Source organism: Erythrolamprus reginae, chromosome 13 (assembly GCF_031021105.1).
Source record: "Erythrolamprus reginae isolate rEryReg1 chromosome 13, rEryReg1.hap1, whole genome shotgun sequence".
Classification (NCBI taxonomy): domain Eukaryota; kingdom Metazoa; phylum Chordata; class Lepidosauria; order Squamata; family Dipsadidae; genus Erythrolamprus; species Erythrolamprus reginae.
Window position 1 is genome coordinate 9388463 of NC_091962.1, and position 17854 is coordinate 9406316.

The 17854-nt window shown below is 40.8% G+C and overlaps 1 protein-coding gene across 4 annotated transcripts in view; it reads left to right on the forward strand.

Moving 5' to 3' along the window:
- Window positions 1-17854, forward strand: part of PCP4L1 (Purkinje cell protein 4 like 1) — a 59533-nt gene that overhangs the window by 15041 nt on the left and 26638 nt on the right. Inside the window, exon 1 of one of the 4 annotated variants that reach the window (XM_070766151.1) lies at window positions 8964-9040. The exons of the other annotated variants lie outside the window; for them this stretch is intronic. Within the exon in view, the coding sequence (XP_070622252.1) occupies window positions 9032-9040 (9 nt within the window). The 5' untranslated portion in view covers window positions 8964-9031. Of the gene's footprint in view, window positions 1-8963; window positions 9041-17854 lie in introns of those variants that run through there. 4 annotated transcript variants of the gene reach the window in all.

Below are 17854 nucleotides of genomic sequence, written 5' to 3' on the forward strand. Positions count from 1 at the left end.
TTGGCAGGGAGAGAAGGGAAGGGAGAGGAACCCAGCAGGAGAGGCAAGAAGGAGGGATGGAGGTCGTCCGAACCCAATGACACGGATGCCAAGCTTCCTTCCACAGATTGCAGGCGGTAGTTCACTTATTTTTAATCAAATCAACCAAATGGCATGAAAATTAAAGGATTTTCTGTTTCTTCATATCTATCTATCTATCTATCTATCTATCTATCTATCTATCTATCTATCTATCTATTAATCAATCTAATCTAATCTATCTATCTATCTATCTATCTATCTATCTATCTATCTATCTATCTATTAATCAATCTAATCTAATCTATCTATCTATCTATCTATCTATCTATTAATCAATCTAATCTAATCTATCTATCTATCTATCTATCTATCTATCTATCTATCTATCTAATGTAATCTAATCTAATCTAATCTATCTATCTATCTATCTATCTATCTATCTATCTATTAATCAATCTAATCTAATCTATCTATCTATCTATCTATCTATCTATCTAATGTAATGTAATCTAATCTAATCTATCTATCTATCTATCTATCTATCTATCTATCTATCTATCTATCTAATGTAATCTAATCTAATCTAATCTATCTATCTATCTATCTATCTATCTATCTAATGTAATGTAATGTAATCTAATCTATCTATCTATCTATCTATCTATCTATCTATCTATTAATCAATCTAATCTAATCTATCTATCTATCTATCTATCTATCTATCTATCTATCTATCTATCTATCTATCTAATGTAATCTAATCTAATCTAATCTATCTATCTATCTATCTATCTATCTATCTATCTATCTAATGTAATCTAATCTAATCTAATCTATCTATCTATCTATCTATCTATCTATCTATCTATCTATCTATCTATCTATCTAATGTAATGTAATCTAATCTAATCTATCTATCTATCTATCTATCTATCTAATGTAATGTAATCTAATCTATCTATCTATCTATCTATCTATCTATCTATCTATCTATCTATCTATCTATCTAATGTAATCTAATCTAATCTAATCTATCTATCTATCTATCTATCTATCTATCTATCTATCTATCTAATGTAATGTAATCTAATCTATCTATCTATCTATCTATCTATCTATCTATCTAATGTAATCTAATCTATCTATCTATCTATCTATCTATCTATTAATCAATCTAATCTAATCTAATCTATCTATGCTATCTATCTATCTATCTATCTATCTATGCTATCTATCTATCTATCTATCTATCTATCTATCTATCTAATGTAATGTAATCTAATCTAATCTATCTATGCTATCTATCTATCTATCTATCTATTATCTAATCTAATCTAATCTAATCTAATCTATCTATCTACCTACCTACCTACCTATCTACCTATCTAGCTAGCTATCCTCTCCATATATTTATCTACTCTCTCTATATATATCTGTTCACTATCTCTTCTATTTACATCTATCTCTTCTCTCTCTTCTTTCTGTTCATCTTCCTCTTATCTATCTATCTATTCTCTTTTTCTCTCTGTATATGTGTGTGTGCGTGCGTGTGTGATATATATATACATATATGTGTGTGGGTGATTTTATATATATATATTCTTTATCAATCTTTCTATTTATATATACTTATCTCTTCTATTTATATCTATCTTCTCTCTCTCTCATCTCTCTCTCTCCTATATATATTCATCTCTCTTCTCTCTATTTATCTATCTCTCTATTTATATATTCACTTCTCTTTATCTTTCTTTTCTCTCTATAGAGAATATATATATATACTCTTTCTATTCATATTACTCTCTGCTCTGTCTCTCTCTCTTTCTCTATCTCTATTTCTTCTACCTATATCTATCTATCTATCTATCTACCTATCATCTACCTACCTATCTACCTACCTACCTATCATCTACCTACCTACCCACCCATCTCTGTCTGTCTGTCTGTCTATCTATCTATCTACCTATTGTCTATCTACCTACCTATCTATCTACCTACCTAACTACCTAACTACCTACCTATCATATATCTATCTATCTATCTATCTATCTATCTATCTATCTACCTACCTATCATCTATCTATCTATCTATCTATCTATCTATCTATCTATCTATCTATCTTATCCCTTCTCTCTCTTTATCTACTCTCTCTCTATTTATATCACTCTTTGCTCTCGCTCTCTCTTTCTCTATCTCTTCTCTCCATTTCTATCTATCTCTTCTCTCTCCCTCTCTCTTTCTCCCCGGTTTCTGTCTCTTACACACACACACTAAAACAGAGAAAAGTTGACATCTAGTGTTTTTATTTGCACTGACTTACCTCTCACCTGGATGCCTGAAGCAACATTTTCGTAGCTTCGTCCGGTGGCCAGTGCCCCACTTCGGTTCTGGGGCCAGCCTCCCTTTTAGCCCAAAGACAAGCAGCGAAATTTGGGGAGACCGTCTTGCAACTCCCGGGGATCCCCCATGGCTTCCTAGGGTCACCAGCAGGGACTCATGGGGCTTCGCCGGACCTAGACTGGCAATAATGGTTCTTGCAAACCTCCTGGAATGAAGTTAAACACGTTTGGCTCCTGACGGGCGAATGTCAAAACTCACAATCCACAGCTGGATCGAGTCGTTTGACGGATCTGGACTAGAACCAGGACTCGAGTTACGACCACAAGCCAGCCCCAAATTTATGTGGGTTGGTGAAAATCTTTGTGAAGTCCCATTTTACAACGTTTCCGGCCACATTATTATTATTATTATTATTATTATTATTATTATTATTATTATTATTATTAATTAGATTTGTATGCCACCCCTCTCCGAAGACTCGGGATGGCTCACAACAATAATAGTACAATATATAACAAATCTAATAATTAAAAGACATTAAAAACCCCTTATTTAAAAAGAAACATACACACAAGACATACCATGCATAAACTGTATAGGGCCAGGGGAAATTTATTTATTTATTTATTTTGTCCAATACACAATGAGAGTTTTAGTGGATGTATATGTGTGTGTGTGTGTGTGTGTGTGTGTATGTAGATTGTTCTGAGTTCGGGTTTTGCCCCTTGTAATATTTTGAGTGTCTATGCGACGTTTCGGTGAAATCACATTCACCATCATCAGGCTGAAGTTTTAAGCTTCGTGCTGTTGTAAATATGGACACGTCACATAGACACTCAAAATATTACACGGGGCAAAACCCGAACTCAGAACAATCTACATACATATACCCGTGAAAATCTACGAAAACAAATATATATATATACATACATACATACATACATACATACATACATACACATATGTCAATTTTTTAAAAATATATATATATATTATATATATATTCATTCATTCATTCATTCATTTATTCATTCATTCGATTTTTATGCCGCCCTTCTCCTTAGACTCATGGCGGCTTACAACATGTTAGCAATAGCACTTTTTTAACAGAGCTAGGCTATTGCCCCCACAATCCGGGTCCTCATATATATATATTTGTTTTCGTAGATGATGATGAAGGTTATAGAGGAGATACTCATAGTAAAATATATCTAAGAAAGAATAGAAAAGAAGATATAGAAATAGAACATATCAATGAAAGAATAGAAGAAGAGATATAGGAATGGAAGAAAGATATAGGAGAAGAATAGGACAGGGGACGGAAGGCACTCTAGTGCACTTGTACTCGCCCCTTACTGACCTCTTAGGAATCTGGAAAGGTCAACCGTAGATAATATAAGGGTAAAGTGTTGGGGGTTTGGGGATGACACTATGGAGTCCGGTAATGAGTTCCACGCTTCGACAACTCGGTTACTGAAGTCAAGTTTGGAGCGGTTAATATTAAGTTTAAATCTGTTGGGTGCTCTTGTGTTGTTGTGGTTGAAGCTGAAGTAGTCGCCGACAGGCAGGACGTTGCAGCATATGATCTTGTGGGCAATATTAGATCTTGTTTAAGGCGTCTTAGTTCTAGGCTTTCTAGGCCCAGGATTGAAAGTCTAGCCTCGTAGGGTATTCTGTTTTGAGTGGAGGAGTGAAGGGCTCTTCTGGTGAAGTGTCTCAGTTCCCCCATGCCTGGCGGCAGAGGTGGGGTTTAAGAAGTTTACGAAAGGCAAGGAGGGTGGGGGCAGTCCTAATCTCCGGGGGGAGCTGGTTCCAAAGGGTCGGGGCCGCCACAGAGAAGGCTCTTCCCCTGGGTCCCGCCAAATGACATTGTTTAGTCGATGGGACCTGGAGAAGACCAACTCTGTGGGACCTAAACAGTCACTGGGATTTGTGCGGCTGAAGGCGGTATTGGAGATACTCTGGTCCGATGTCATGAAGGGCTTTATAGGTCATGACTAACACTTTGAATTGTGACCAGAAACTGATCGGCAACCAATGCAGACTGCGGAGTGTTGGTGTAACATGGGCATACTTGGGGAAGGAAAGAGAAAGAAAGGAAGGAAGGAAAGAAAGAAAGAAGGAAAGAAGGAAAGAGAAGTGGAGGAGGAAAAAGGAAGGAAGGAAAGAAAGAGAAAGAAAGAGAAATGAAGGAAGCAAAGAAAAGAGAGAAAGGGAAGAGGAAAAAGAAGGAAAGAGAAAGGAAGGAAGGAAGGAAGGAAAGAAAGAAAAAGAAAGAAAAATGAAGGAAGCAAAGAAAGAAACGAAAGAGAAAGGGAAGAGGAAAAAGAAGGAAAGAGAAAGAAAGAAAGAGGGAGAGAAAGGAAGGAAAGAAAAAAAGAAGGAAAGAAAAAGAGAGAGAGAAATGAAGGAAGGAAAGAGAAAGAAAGAAAGAAAGAAAGAAAGAAAAAAAGAAAGAAAGAAAGAAAGAAAGAAAGAATCTTTGCCCGGATTTAGCACAACTGCAGTTACAATCTCTTCCCCCCCTCCCGCAAGGCTGGATCCAGGATTTGTCTTAATCGTGGCTTGTTGACAAAAGCTGGAAGCATCTTGTCAAATCAGCTGAGCTTCAGTTCAAAACCGCCTCTCCCCCCCCTTCAAAAATCTTCCCTGTAAAATGACAAACGGAATAAGCCGGGTTATTTCAGCCGAGGGGTGGAAAAAAAGAAGATTCAAACAAGCTAAGAATTAATAAACCGATAACCAAAGGCAGTTTCCACATTGCGGTTTGTTTCCAAAGAGAGAGAGAGAGAGAGAGAGAGAGGCAGGGGGAAATAGAATATAAATGGCTCAGCGCTATTGGCTTTGCTTTGGCCCGAAGTCCTATTGTGTATTTTTTGACGAAACCGAAGTTGATCTTTCCACTTTGATTAATGATGTCCTGTTTGGGTCCCAAATTACGTGGGTTTTTTTTTTTAGGGGAAACAGCGAAGAGAGTCGAGAGTTTTCCCATCACTCAACCTGCTCCCTGTTTCTCTCTCCTCCCGGCTGTGCCACATGAATTTTTTATCTTCTGCTCTTCGAGTTTTAAATTAAACATGATGGGAAAAATTGAGCGGGGAGGGTGGAAACAGAGGAGAAAGCACGCGGTTTTAATCAGGTTTAAATGGACTCGGAGAAGGGGAGTTTTAGGCGCACCCCGGCTACAAAAGAGGACAGGAGCCGCCTTGTAAAACAGCCTTGTTTGATTTAATTTAAAAACAAACAAACAGATGGAGGGTGGTAGGGAGGGAGGAGAGGGAGGAAAGAAAGAAGGAGGGAGGGAGGAAAAAAGGAGACAGGAAGGAAGGAAGGAAGGAAAGAGAGGGATCATAGAAGGGAGGAGAGAGGGAGGAAAAAAGACAGGAAGGGAGGAAGGGAGGGAGAGGAAAGAAGGGAGGAGGAAGAGAAGAAAAAGGGAGACAAGGAAGGAGGGAAGGAAGGAAGGAGAGGGAGCAAAGAAAGGAGGAGGGAGGGAGGAAAAAAGGAGACAAGGAGGGAAGGAAGGAAGGAAACGGAAGAAGAAAGGAAAGGGAGGGAGGAAGGAGAGGGAGCAAAGATGGGAGGAGACGGAGGAAAAAAGGCAGGAAGAAAGGAAGGGAGGGAGGGAGGAAGAGAGCAAAAAGGGAGGGAAGGAGGGAGGGAAGGAAGGAAGGAGAGGGAGCAAAGAAAGGAGGGAGGGAGGAAAAAAGGAGACAAGAAGAAAGGAAGGAAAGAAGGGAGGAAGAAGGGAAGAAAAGGGAGACAGGAAGGAAGGAAGGAAGGACAGAGAGAAAAGAGAGAAGGGAGGGGGGGAAGAGAGGAAAAAGGGAGGGAAGGAGGAAGGGAAGGAAGGAAGGAGAGGTAGAGAAAAGAAGGTAGGAGGAAGGGAAGAAAAAGGGAGACAAGAAGGAAGGAAGGAAGGAAGGAAGGAAGGAAGGACAGAGAGAAAAGAAGGGAGGAGGGAGGGAGGGACAAAGAAGACAAGGCAGGAAGGAAGGAAGAAAAAAGAAGAAAGAAAGAAGAGAGAAAGAAAGAATCTTGGAGGTCTTCTAGTCTAACCCTCTGCCCTGGCTGGACTCACGTTTGTTTATTTTTCCAAATAACTCAAGGTGGCAAATATATCCAACACACCTTCCCTCCTCCTGTTTTCCCCATAACGACAACCTTGCGAGGTGGGTTGGGCAGAGAGAATGGACTGGCCAGTCACCCAGCTGGCTTTCATGCCTAAGGCGGGACTAGAACTCACCATCTCCTCAAGTGTGGAGTTCAACACCCAGAATTCCCCAGCAATATCTCTTTGATTTAGAACCATTCGTTTAGGGACCAAAGTTATGATGGTGTTGAAAAAACATTACTCACTTACTGAAAAATTACTTACCGTACTTACTCCACAGGTCGTTGGCGAAACACAACAATGACTGCCACCACATCCCTGAGCTGGGGGATTCTGGGAGTTGAAGTCCACCCATCTCAAAGGAGGCTGGCTAGGGGATTCTGGGAGTTGAAGTCCACCCACTGGAAACTGCCCACTGTCGTAGCCAAACACACAATATTTATGCCCCTTTTCTATAAATCAGCTAGAACAAGAAGCAATGGGTAGAAACTAAACAAGGAGAGAAGTAACTTAGAGCTAAGGAGAAATTTCCTGACAGTTAGAACAATCAACCAGTGGAACAGCTTGCCACCAGAAGTTGTGAATGTTGGATAACCATCTGTTTGAAGCAGTGCAGGGTTTCCTGCCTAAGCAGGGGGTTGGACTAGAAGACCTCCAAGGTCCCTTCCAACTCTGTTGTTGTTGTTATTATTATTATTATTATTATTATTATTATGTTGGCTACTACCTCGTCCCTTAAATCCCCACTTTCCTATTTTTTTGCCGCGGCGACTTCCAAGGCCTGGTGTCTTAGCTGCACTTGGGGGGCTAAGAGGAAAGCCCCCAAACCCCAACAATTTAAACTGACCAAACTAGAATTAGCTCTCCCTGTGAAATCAGAATGAGATCCGTTTTTCAAAAGAAATAATTTTTATTGAATTTTATACATTAAAAAACCCCACAAACACAACATTTTAAACAAACATCAGGACAAATCCAGCTATTTTTCAAGTAAGTTGACATCCAATTATTTCCTTCTTATCCGTATTCTCTTAAGATTATATATCTATACATATATTATAATATCATACAGATTTTTATTAAGTCAGTTTCCCTTTTTCCTATCCATTTGTACCACAATGCCCAGATATAGGTCCCACAGAATTGGCCTTTTCCGGGTCCCGTCGACTAAACAATGCTGTCTGGCGGGACCCAGGGGAAGAGCCTTCTCTGTGGCGGCCCCGGCCCTCTGGAATCAATTCCCCTGGAGATTTGAATTGCCCCCACCCTCCCCGTCTTCCACAAGATGTTAAAGACCAGGCATGGGGGGACTGATTCTCCCTCCCCTTTTGCTCATTATAGCCCTTGAGAATGGTATGATTGTGTAGTATTGATTGTTGTTTTTTTAAATATTAAGGGATTTTTAACTTCAGTTTTACTAATATTAGATTTGTACCACTGCTTACCGTATTTTATTATTGTTGTGAGCTGCTCCGAGTCTTTGGAGAGGGGCGGCATACAAATCTAATAAATTATTATTATTTATTATTATTATTATATTATAATAGACCGAGTCTTTTTTTTAATCATTTATTGCCATAATTAGCCGATCCATTTCTGCACAATCATATACTTTCTTAATTATTTCTCTATCCTCTGGTATTTTTTGGATCATTCCGTTTTTGTGCATAGATAATTCTTGCTGCTGTCACAATATGTAGCTGCAGATATTTTGTGTTTCCTGAGTAAGTTTTCTTTATAATAAGAATAATACCGGGGTGAATTCAATATTAATTGCTGCTATTTCCTGTAGCCAATTATGAAGTTTTCTCCAATATTTCCTTACTTCGGGACACATCCAAAGTGCATGAGATCTGTTTGTTTTAAACACATTTTAGCACAGTAGCCCGTCAGCTACGGCTCAGCTGTAACGTTTTATTTTTTTAATTTTATTTATTTATTTTGTCCAATACACAATGAGGGTTTTAGTGGGTATATATCAATATACACATAGTAAAATACATGACGAAGGTTATAGAGGAGATACTCATAGTAAAATATATCTAAGAAATAATAGAAAAGAAGATATAGGAATAGAACATATCAATGAAAGAATAGAAGAAGAGATATAGGAATAGAGGAAAGGTATAGGAGATATAGGAGAGCAATAGGACAGGGGACGGAAGGCACTTGTACTGTACGTTCTGGGTTTCCGAGTGTCAGAGATAATTGCTTGAAATGTGCAATCTCACCTCTCTTTTTCCACATTTAAAAAAAAAAAGAGAGAGGAAAGATTGGGGGAAAACAAGGAGACACATTTATTTACTACCACCAAGCTGGCTATGCTCCACTTTGCAAAAGGAGCTGTAGAAAACCCCTGGCTTCTTCTCATTGGCTGCCCGGCCCTGTCAATCAAAGTACCGGGTACCTTTGAGTGCGGCTAAGTGTTTCAGTGTGCTGGGAATGTGAGCAGATGCTGTGCCCGTGAATGAAAATTCAGCAGAGAGAGAGAGAGAGAGGAAGGGATACAGGATCTTCCTTGGAGTATCTCCTGAGATTATCCAACTGCAGGCACTATGAGTAAGGTACGGGGAGGAGGAGGAGGAGGAGGAGGAAGGAAGGAAGGAGGGAGGGAGGGGAAAAAAATGCAAGAATTGGTGAAGGATGAAATGTGGAGGATGTAAAAGGGGACTCCAGCCGGATGCTTCCCGCTTGGCTAACGGATTTCCCCTTTGCAAATAATAATAATAATAATAAAAATAAAAATAAAAGGTGGTGATTTCCTCCCAGTTGTGCAAAGAGGACCCCCGAGGTGAGCCCAGCACATCGAAGCCTTTTATTTTATTTTATTTTTTTTGCAAAGGATAAAAGCACGGATAGCAAGCCGGGGACGGACGGGTGGAGGGGGGGGGGATGGCGGTTTGATTTGCACGCTATAAATTTAATTGCGAGCCACGGATTATTTACGGCCAAGCCGGCAGGGCGCATTGCACCTGTAGGCATCCAGGCACCGGGGCGGCAGGGGGCGGTGGGTGGGGAGGAAGAGAAAGGAAAGAGAACCGAGGAAAAGGAATAATAATAATAATAACAATAATAATAATAATAACAACAACATCACAGCGGAGAAAGAGTGGCATAAACTTGGGCATCTATGGCTCAAGAGAGATTGATTGCCCGGGGGCGTAGGGGGAAAAGCTGGGAGGAATTGGAGTATTGTGTGAGAGCTGAGTGTGTCATTTGCACGCCTGTTTGACAAGAGAGAGAAGGGCCGTTTCCGTTCCCCTCTGTTCACAGATATTTGGGGGGGGGTCTTTCTGTATGTGTGCGTGGTTTTTTCCCCCCTTAATCCCCTTTTCCTAAAATACTTCTTTGATATAGCTTGGTTTTAGATAGATAGATAGATAGATAGATAGATAGATAGATAGATAGATAGATAGATAGATAGATAGCATAGATAGCATAGATAGATAGATAGATAGATAGATAGATAGCATAGATAGAGATGATAGATAGATAGATAGATAGATAGATAGAGATGATAGATAGATAGATAGCATAGATAGAGATGATAGATAGATTGATTGATTGATTGATTGATTGATTGATTGATGAGAGAGAGATGGGATAGATAGATAGATAGATAGATAGATAGCATAGATAGATATGATAGATTGATTGATGAGAGAGAGAAAGATGGGATAAATAGATGGACGGATGGACGGATGGATGGATAGATGGATAGATAGATAGATAGCATAGATAGAAATGATAGATAGATTGATGAGAGAGAGATATGAGATAGATAGATAGATAGATAGATAGATAGATAGATAGATAGATAGATAGATAGCATAGAGATAATAGATTAATGAGAGAGAGAGATGGGATGGATGGATGGATAGATAGATAGATAAATAGATAGATAGATAGATAGATAGATAGATAGATAGCATAGATAGCATAGATAGATATAGATTGATTGATGAGAGAGAGAGAGAGAGAGAGATGGGATAAATAGATGGATGGATGGACGGATGGATGGATGGATGGATAGATAGCATAAATAGAGATGATAGATAGATAGATAGATAGATAGATAGATAGATAGATAGATAGATAGATAGATTGAGGAGAGAGAGATATATGAGATAGATAGATAGATAATAAATACTTGGATGGATGTGCTGGAATTGGTGGGGTTAAAAGGAGGGGAAATTTCCTTATCTGTCACGGCTTCAAGGGGCTGCCTGTTTTCTTTTTGTTATATTCATCCGTTGAGTCGTGAGTGAATTTGTGTGCATTGGGGCGCATTAGTGGAGGAGAGAGAGAGAGAGAAGCGTGCAGAAATTTTGCCCTGATGCAAAGTGATGCGCCTGAAATTAAATCCGTGGTGTCCATACGAAACAGAGGGATGGGTGGTTTTTCTAAAATTACTATTAGTTGTATTATTTGGAAACCGGGTTCCTTAATCTGGAGAATTCATTTCTGGGGAGCTAAAAAATCCCGCTTGTGTCGAGGAGAAGTGTGCGGCGCCTGTGTTATGTGTCTCTTGAGGATGCTCGGATCCGAATGCAGATGTCGGGAACTCTGACGAGAAGCATTGTGTGGAACAGGGAGACCCACTTTTTGCAAAAGAGGAGGGGAGGGGGACGATGACTGAGAGTCGGGCAGGCGTAGGGAGATGCTCGTGTATTATGTAAAAGCTCCGGAGCCTCCTGGTAAAATCCATTGGCAAGGAGCACTAAAAGTGCTTCAGGGAAGCCTGGGGATTCATGGAGGAGGAGGAGGAGGGAGGGGAGGAGGAGGAGGTGGTGATGGTAGAGGTAGAGGAAGAGGAGGAATGGAGGAGGAGGAGGAGAGGAGATAGATGAGGAGGAGGAAGAGGAGGAACACGGAGATGGTGGTGAAGGAGGAGGAGAGAAATAAGGAGAAGGAGAAAAAGGAGGAGGAGAAGAGAAGATAGAAGATAGAAGGAGGAGGAGACAGATGAGGAGGAAATGAAAAGGGGAAGAAGGAGAAGGAGGAGAAGAGAAGATAGACGAGGAGGAGAAACGAGGAGGAGGAGGAGGAGAGATGAGGAGGAGGAAATGAAAAGGGGAAGGAGGAGAAGAGAAGAGAAGATAGACGAGGAAGAGGAGAAACAAGGAGAAGGTGAAGGAGGAGAAGGAAAGAGATGAGGAGGAGAAGGAGGAGAAGAGAAGAGAAGATAGACGAGGAAGAGGAGAAACAAGGAGAAGGTGAAGGAGGAGAAGGAAAGAGATGAGGAGGAGGAGGAGAAGAGAAGATAGATGAGGAAGAGGAGAAACAAGGAGAAGGTGAAGGAGGAGAAGGAAAGAGATGAGGAGGAGGTGAAGGAGGAGAAGAGAAGAGAAGATAGACGAGGAAGAGGAGAAACAAGGAGAAGGTGAAGGAGGAGAAGGAAAGAGATGAGGAGGAGGAGGAGAAGAGAAGATAGATGAGGAAGAGGAGAAACAAGGAGAAGGTGAAGGAGGAGAAGGAAAGAGATGAGGAGGAGGAGGAGAAGAGAAGATAGACGAGGAAGAGGAGAAACAAGGAGAAGGTGAAGGAGGAGAAGGAAAGAGATGAGGAGGAGAAGGAGGAGAAGAGAAGAGAAGATAGACGAGGAAGAGGAGAAACAAGGAGAAGGTGAAGGAGGAGAAGGAAAGAGATGAGGAGGAGGAGGAGAAGAGAAGATAGATGAGGAAGAGGAGAAAAGGAGAAGGTGAAGGAGGAGAAGGAAAGAGATGAGGAGGAGGTGAAGGAGGAGAAGAGAAGAGAAGATAGACGAGGAAGAGGAGAAACAAGGAGAAGGTGAAGGAGGAGAAGGAAAGAGATGAGGAGGAGAAGGAGGAGAAGAGAAGAGAAGATAGACGAGGAAGAGGAGAAACAAGGAGAAGGTGAAGGAGGAGAAGGAAAGAGATGAGGAGGAGGAGGAGAAGAGAAGATAGATGAGGAAGAGGAGAAACAAGGAGAAGGTGAAGGAGGAGAAGGAAAGAGATGAGGAGGAGGAGGAGAAGAGAAGATAGATGAGGAAGAGGAGAAACAAGGAGAAGGTGAAGGAGGAGAAGGAAAGAGATGAGGAGGAGGAAAAGGAGGAGAAGGAGAAGAGAAGAGAAGATAGACGAGGAAGAAGAGAAACAAGGAGAAGATAAAGGAAGAGAAGGAGAGAGATGAGGAGGAGGAGAAGGAGGAGGAGAAGGAGGAGAAGAGAAGATAAGATAGACGAGGAAGAGGAGAAACAAGGAGAAGGTGAAGGAGGAGGAGGAGAGAGATGAGGAGGAGGAGAAGGAGGAGAAGAGAAGATAGCCGAGGAAGAGGAGAAACAAGGAGAAGGTGAAGGAGGAGAAGGAGAGAGATGAGGAGAAGGAGAAGGAGGAGAAGAGAAGATAAGATAGACGATGAAGAGGAGAAACAAGGAGAAGTTGGAGGAGGAGAAGGAGGTGAAGGAGAGAAATGAGGAGGAGGAGGAAAAGGAGAAAAGAGAAGGAGTAGAAGAGAAGATAGACGAGGAAGAGGAGGAACAAGGAGAAGGTGGAGGAGGTGAAGCAGGAGGAGGAGAGAGATGAGGAGGAGGAAATGAAAAGGGGAAGAAGGAGAAGAGAAGATAGACAAGGAGGAGAGGAAACAAGGAGAAGGTGGTGGAGGAGGAGACAGATGAGGAGGAGGAAAAGATAGACAAGGAGAAGATAGAGGAGGAGAAGGAGGAGAAGAGAAGAGGGACAAGAAGGAGAAAGAAGAGGAAATGGAGAAGAAGAAGGAGAAAGACTAGAAGGAGGAGATTATAGACAAGGAGAAGATGGAGGAGGAAGAGAGAAAATAGATTAGGAGGAGGAGGAGGAGGAGAAACAAGGAGAAGATGGAGAAGGAGGAGATGGAGGAAGAGGAGTAGTAGAAGAGAAGATAGACAAGGAAGAGAGGAGAAGATAAAGAAGGGAAAGATGGAAGAGAAGGAGTAGAAGAGAAGATAGACAAGGAGGAGAAACAAGAAGGAGAAGGAAGAGGAGATGGAGAAGAAGAAGGAGAAAGACTAGGAGGAGGAGATGATAGACAAGGAGAAGACCGAGGAGGAAGAGAGAAAATAGATTAGGAGCAGGAGGAGGAGAAACAAGGAGAAGACGGAGAAGGAGGAGAAGATAGACAAGGAGGAGATGGAAGAAGAGGAGGAGTTGAAGAGAAGATAGACAAGGAAGAGAGGAGAAGATAAAGAAGGGAAAGATGGAAGAGAAGGAGGAGGAGAAGATAGACAAGGAGGAGGAGGAGGAGGCAAAGAGCAAAGAGGCGAATTCTGGGAGTTGAAGTCCACGCAAGTTCAGGTTACCAAAGTTGAGGGGTGTTTTCTTTTTCTCATCTGTTGGCAGCTTCAGTTTCTCAAGGTCTACAAAGAGTAACAGCGAAGGGGCTATTTATGGGAATGTGCTCATTTTACCGCTTACCTTTGCCTTTTTAATGACCCCATCCAGGTCCATCAACATATCTTGAATCATCCATTAAAATATTAAGTCGGCTTGGTCAAAACTTTAGTCAAAGTTTTGCTTTCTTAAAAAGAATTCATACCTGGACCGCCTTCCTGTCCTGTTAGCTCTAAATCCCCACTATTTATTTCAAGTTATTGTGCTTCTAAATATATATAATTTTGTCTTCTGAATATCCACCAATTAATTTCACTGTTTTTCCCTCAAATTGACCGCTATTAGCTTAATTTACCAGAATAGTTACTCTTTCTCAGGCCTTTTAATTGTAAGCCAAGTTTGCTTGTTCGCCTTTTATAAATTTTTAGTTCTTCATTCAATTTCTTTCCTCCCTTCTATTTTACCGTAACCAAATGCCCCATAAAAAAACAATATTCATTTGTATAATTTTCTTAAAACTGTCATTCTACGTCTTCTTTTTTTAATGCTTATTTTGCTATAAATGAGATTACTTACTCCCACAGAGTTGGCCTTCTCCGGGTCCCGTCGACTAAACAATGTCGTTTGGCGGGCCCCAGAGGAAGAGCCTTCTCTGTGGCGGCCCCGGCCCTCTGGAATCAACTGCCCCCAGAGATTAGAATGGCCCCCACCCTCCTTGTCTTTCGCAAATTACTCAAGACCCACCTATATTGCCAGGCATGGGGGAACTGAGACACCTCCCCCAGGCTTTTATATTTTATGTTTGGTATGTATGTGTTGTATGGTTTTAAACGATGGTGGGTTTATATGTCTTTTCTCTTTTAATATTAGATTTGTTCCATTGTTCTATTGTTTTTTATTATTGTTGTGAGCCGCCCCGAGTCTTCGGAGAGGGGCGGCATACAAATCTAATAAATTATTATTATTATTATTATTATTATTATTATTATTATTATTATTATTACTATTATTATTATTATTATTATTATTATTATTATAGATGTATTTGGAAAACATACTAAATGATTCAGTACAAGGTCGATAAAATAATGAAGACCAAACGCAGAATGTTGTTGCTTTGACAACATTGCTTAATTTGTTAACTGGACACATAACAGCGGGGTTAAGACTTATTAAAAATCCCGATCACCTCACCGATTTGAAGCAGAATAGAAAATTAGCTTCTCTCTGCATCGCTCCAAGTGCAAATATCCTGTTCTATTTTTTTTTATACTCAGATATTGAATTAATAATTCATTTCTCAAACTTGACAGAAAGTCAATGCTCTCTCCCTCTCTCTCGTTTTTTGCAAATCGTACATATTCTACTGCCAATAAAACCACAAGCGCTAATAAATTTAAATAAACCTTTAAAAAAAAACTTGAGCAGTATGTGCTTGAGAAAGAAGGATGCGGGTGAAATGATATTTTGGAGAGCCGCAAGCACGGTTTATCCATCATTTATTGTTACAGCATCCTGTCGCTTTTGGGAAACAATCTCAGAGGCGTGCAAATATCTTAATAAATTTGGATGTCTATTTTTAGGGTCCTAAGTCAGCTTACTGAAGCAATATCATGTATCTAAGATCAAGGGTTGTTTCAATCAGGTATCTTTCTTTCTTTTTTTCTTACTGATCACACACAGATATAAACACACTCACACACTCATTCACACCAGCAATTTGGCAGATCGAATCTCATCAGGCTCCAGGTTGACTCAGTCTTCGGTCCTTCCAAGGTGGGTCAAATGAGGACCCAGATTGTTGCGGGCGACATGCTGATTCTGTAAACCGCTTAGGGAGGGCTATAAAGGACAGTGTTCCCTCGATTTTCGTGGGTTCGGACTTTGCAAAAAGTCTATACCACGGTTTTTCAAAAATATTAATTAAAAAATACTTCGCGGGGTTTTTTCCTATACCACAGTTTTTCCTGCCCGATGACGTCATGTGTCATCGACAAAATTTCGTCTGCCTTTAATAATTTTTTAAAAAATAAACTTTAATAAATAAACATGGTGAGTAATAATCTAAATGGTTTCTAAGGGAATGGGAAATTGCAATTTAGGGGTTTAAAGTGTTAAGGGAAGGCTTGTGACACTGTTCATAGCCAAAAATAGTGTATTTACTTCCGCATCTCTACTTTGCGGAAATTCGACTTTCGCGTGCGGTCTCGGAACGCATCCCCCGCGAAAATCGAGGGAACACTGTATATAAGTCTAAATGCTATAGCTATTTAATTTAATTTTAATTCAATTAATTTGACTTCTGTGCCACCCAAACCCAATGGGACTCAGCCCATTTATTCAGCCTTTATAGCCAAAAGCTATTTCCTTGGTGACAACAGACTAAAGAAGTTCTGTTAAAGGGTGTAGTGGCACCAACATATCATGGCTTCAACTTGGTTGAATTTAACCTTGGTTAGGATATTTGAGTTGATCCAGAGACAAGAATATATCTAGTTCAGGGTGGAAATTCTGGGGTCTTGAGAGAACACCAAGGATCCCAGAAAGTAAATTTACTATGCAAACTTATCTTGATTGATGTATATGATAAAATCTACTTGATATACCAGAATATATTGGAGAATAAAAGGTGTTCCAGATGGGTTTTATACAGTATTTCAGGCTGTTCAAGACCCTTCAGGACCATGGAGAGCTCTTGAAGATGTCAGATGGTGGCCATTTTTGCCACGGTTGTTACTTGAGTCGCGTGGCCACTAAATGAATCCGGCTTTTCCTGTGTATTTGTCGGAGCCGAGTAGTCCCAGTTGGGAATCCCACATGTCCAATCTTTCTAGATACAGGCCGGTTGTCAAGTACCTAATTTTTGATCCTGTGACCGTGCAGATACTCGTCGGAAGTGCGGGGACCGGTTGTAAATCACCTTTTCGGTCCCCTTGTCGTTCCAAATGATCGCTAAATGAATGATTGGTAGTCCGAGAGCCGCCTGTTTGCAAATCAATTTCTTCTCTCAGATTTCTTTTTCCCTCTCTTCAAAACGATTGACTCCCCGCTGAACCAAGGAACCTCAAATCTCCCTTTGTGAGTTCAAAGCAGAGCAGTCATGGGCTTACCTAGGTATGCCCATGTTTCACCAACACTCCGCAGTTTGCATTGGTTGCCGATCAGTTTCCGGTCACAATTCAAAGTGTTGGTTATGACCTTTAAAGCCCTTCATGGCACTGGACCAGAATATCTCCGAGACCGCCTTCTGCCGCACGAATCCCAGCGACCGATTAGGTCCCACAGAGTGGGCCTTCTCCGGGTCCCGTCAACTAAACAATGTCGGTTGGCGGGCCCCAGGGGAAGAGCCTTCTCTGTGGCGGCCCTGACTCTCTGGAACCAACTCCCCCCAGAGATTAGAACTGCCCCTACTCTCCCTGCCTTTCATAAGCTCCTTAAAACCCACCTTTGTCGTCAGGCATGGGGGAACTGAGACATCTCCTCCGGGCTTATACAATTTATGCATGGTATGTTTGTATGTATGTTTGTTTAGTAAACGGGTTTTTTAAAATCAAACCGGGGTTTTTTAAATATCTTAAATTATATTTGGATTTGTTATAAATTGTTTTTATTCTGTTGTGAGCCGCCCCGAGTCTGCGGAGAGGGGCGGCATACAAATCTAAATAATAAATAAAATAAATAAATAAATAAATAAATAAATATTTACATTGATTTATTTATCCTGATGCAGCGGTGGGTTCCTCCCAGTTTGGAACGGATTGGCCGAACCGGGAGCGACCCGCTGGTGATGTCATGGTGACATCAGTTGGCGCCACTCTGTGGGCGCCGCCAGTAATGCGTCGCAGACTGTATGGCTGGGATTGGAGGCTCTGGTAATGGAAAGAGATCAAAATCTCGCACGAGGACTTCTCTTGCATGAGATTTTGCCAATTTTTGGCTCTTTTGTTTGCTTTAGGGCATGTGCCTGGCAGCGCCATTTTTAAAATTTATTTTATTTATTTACTTTCCCTTCTGAGCGTGCAGCACTGTCCATGCGGTCGCCATATTTTT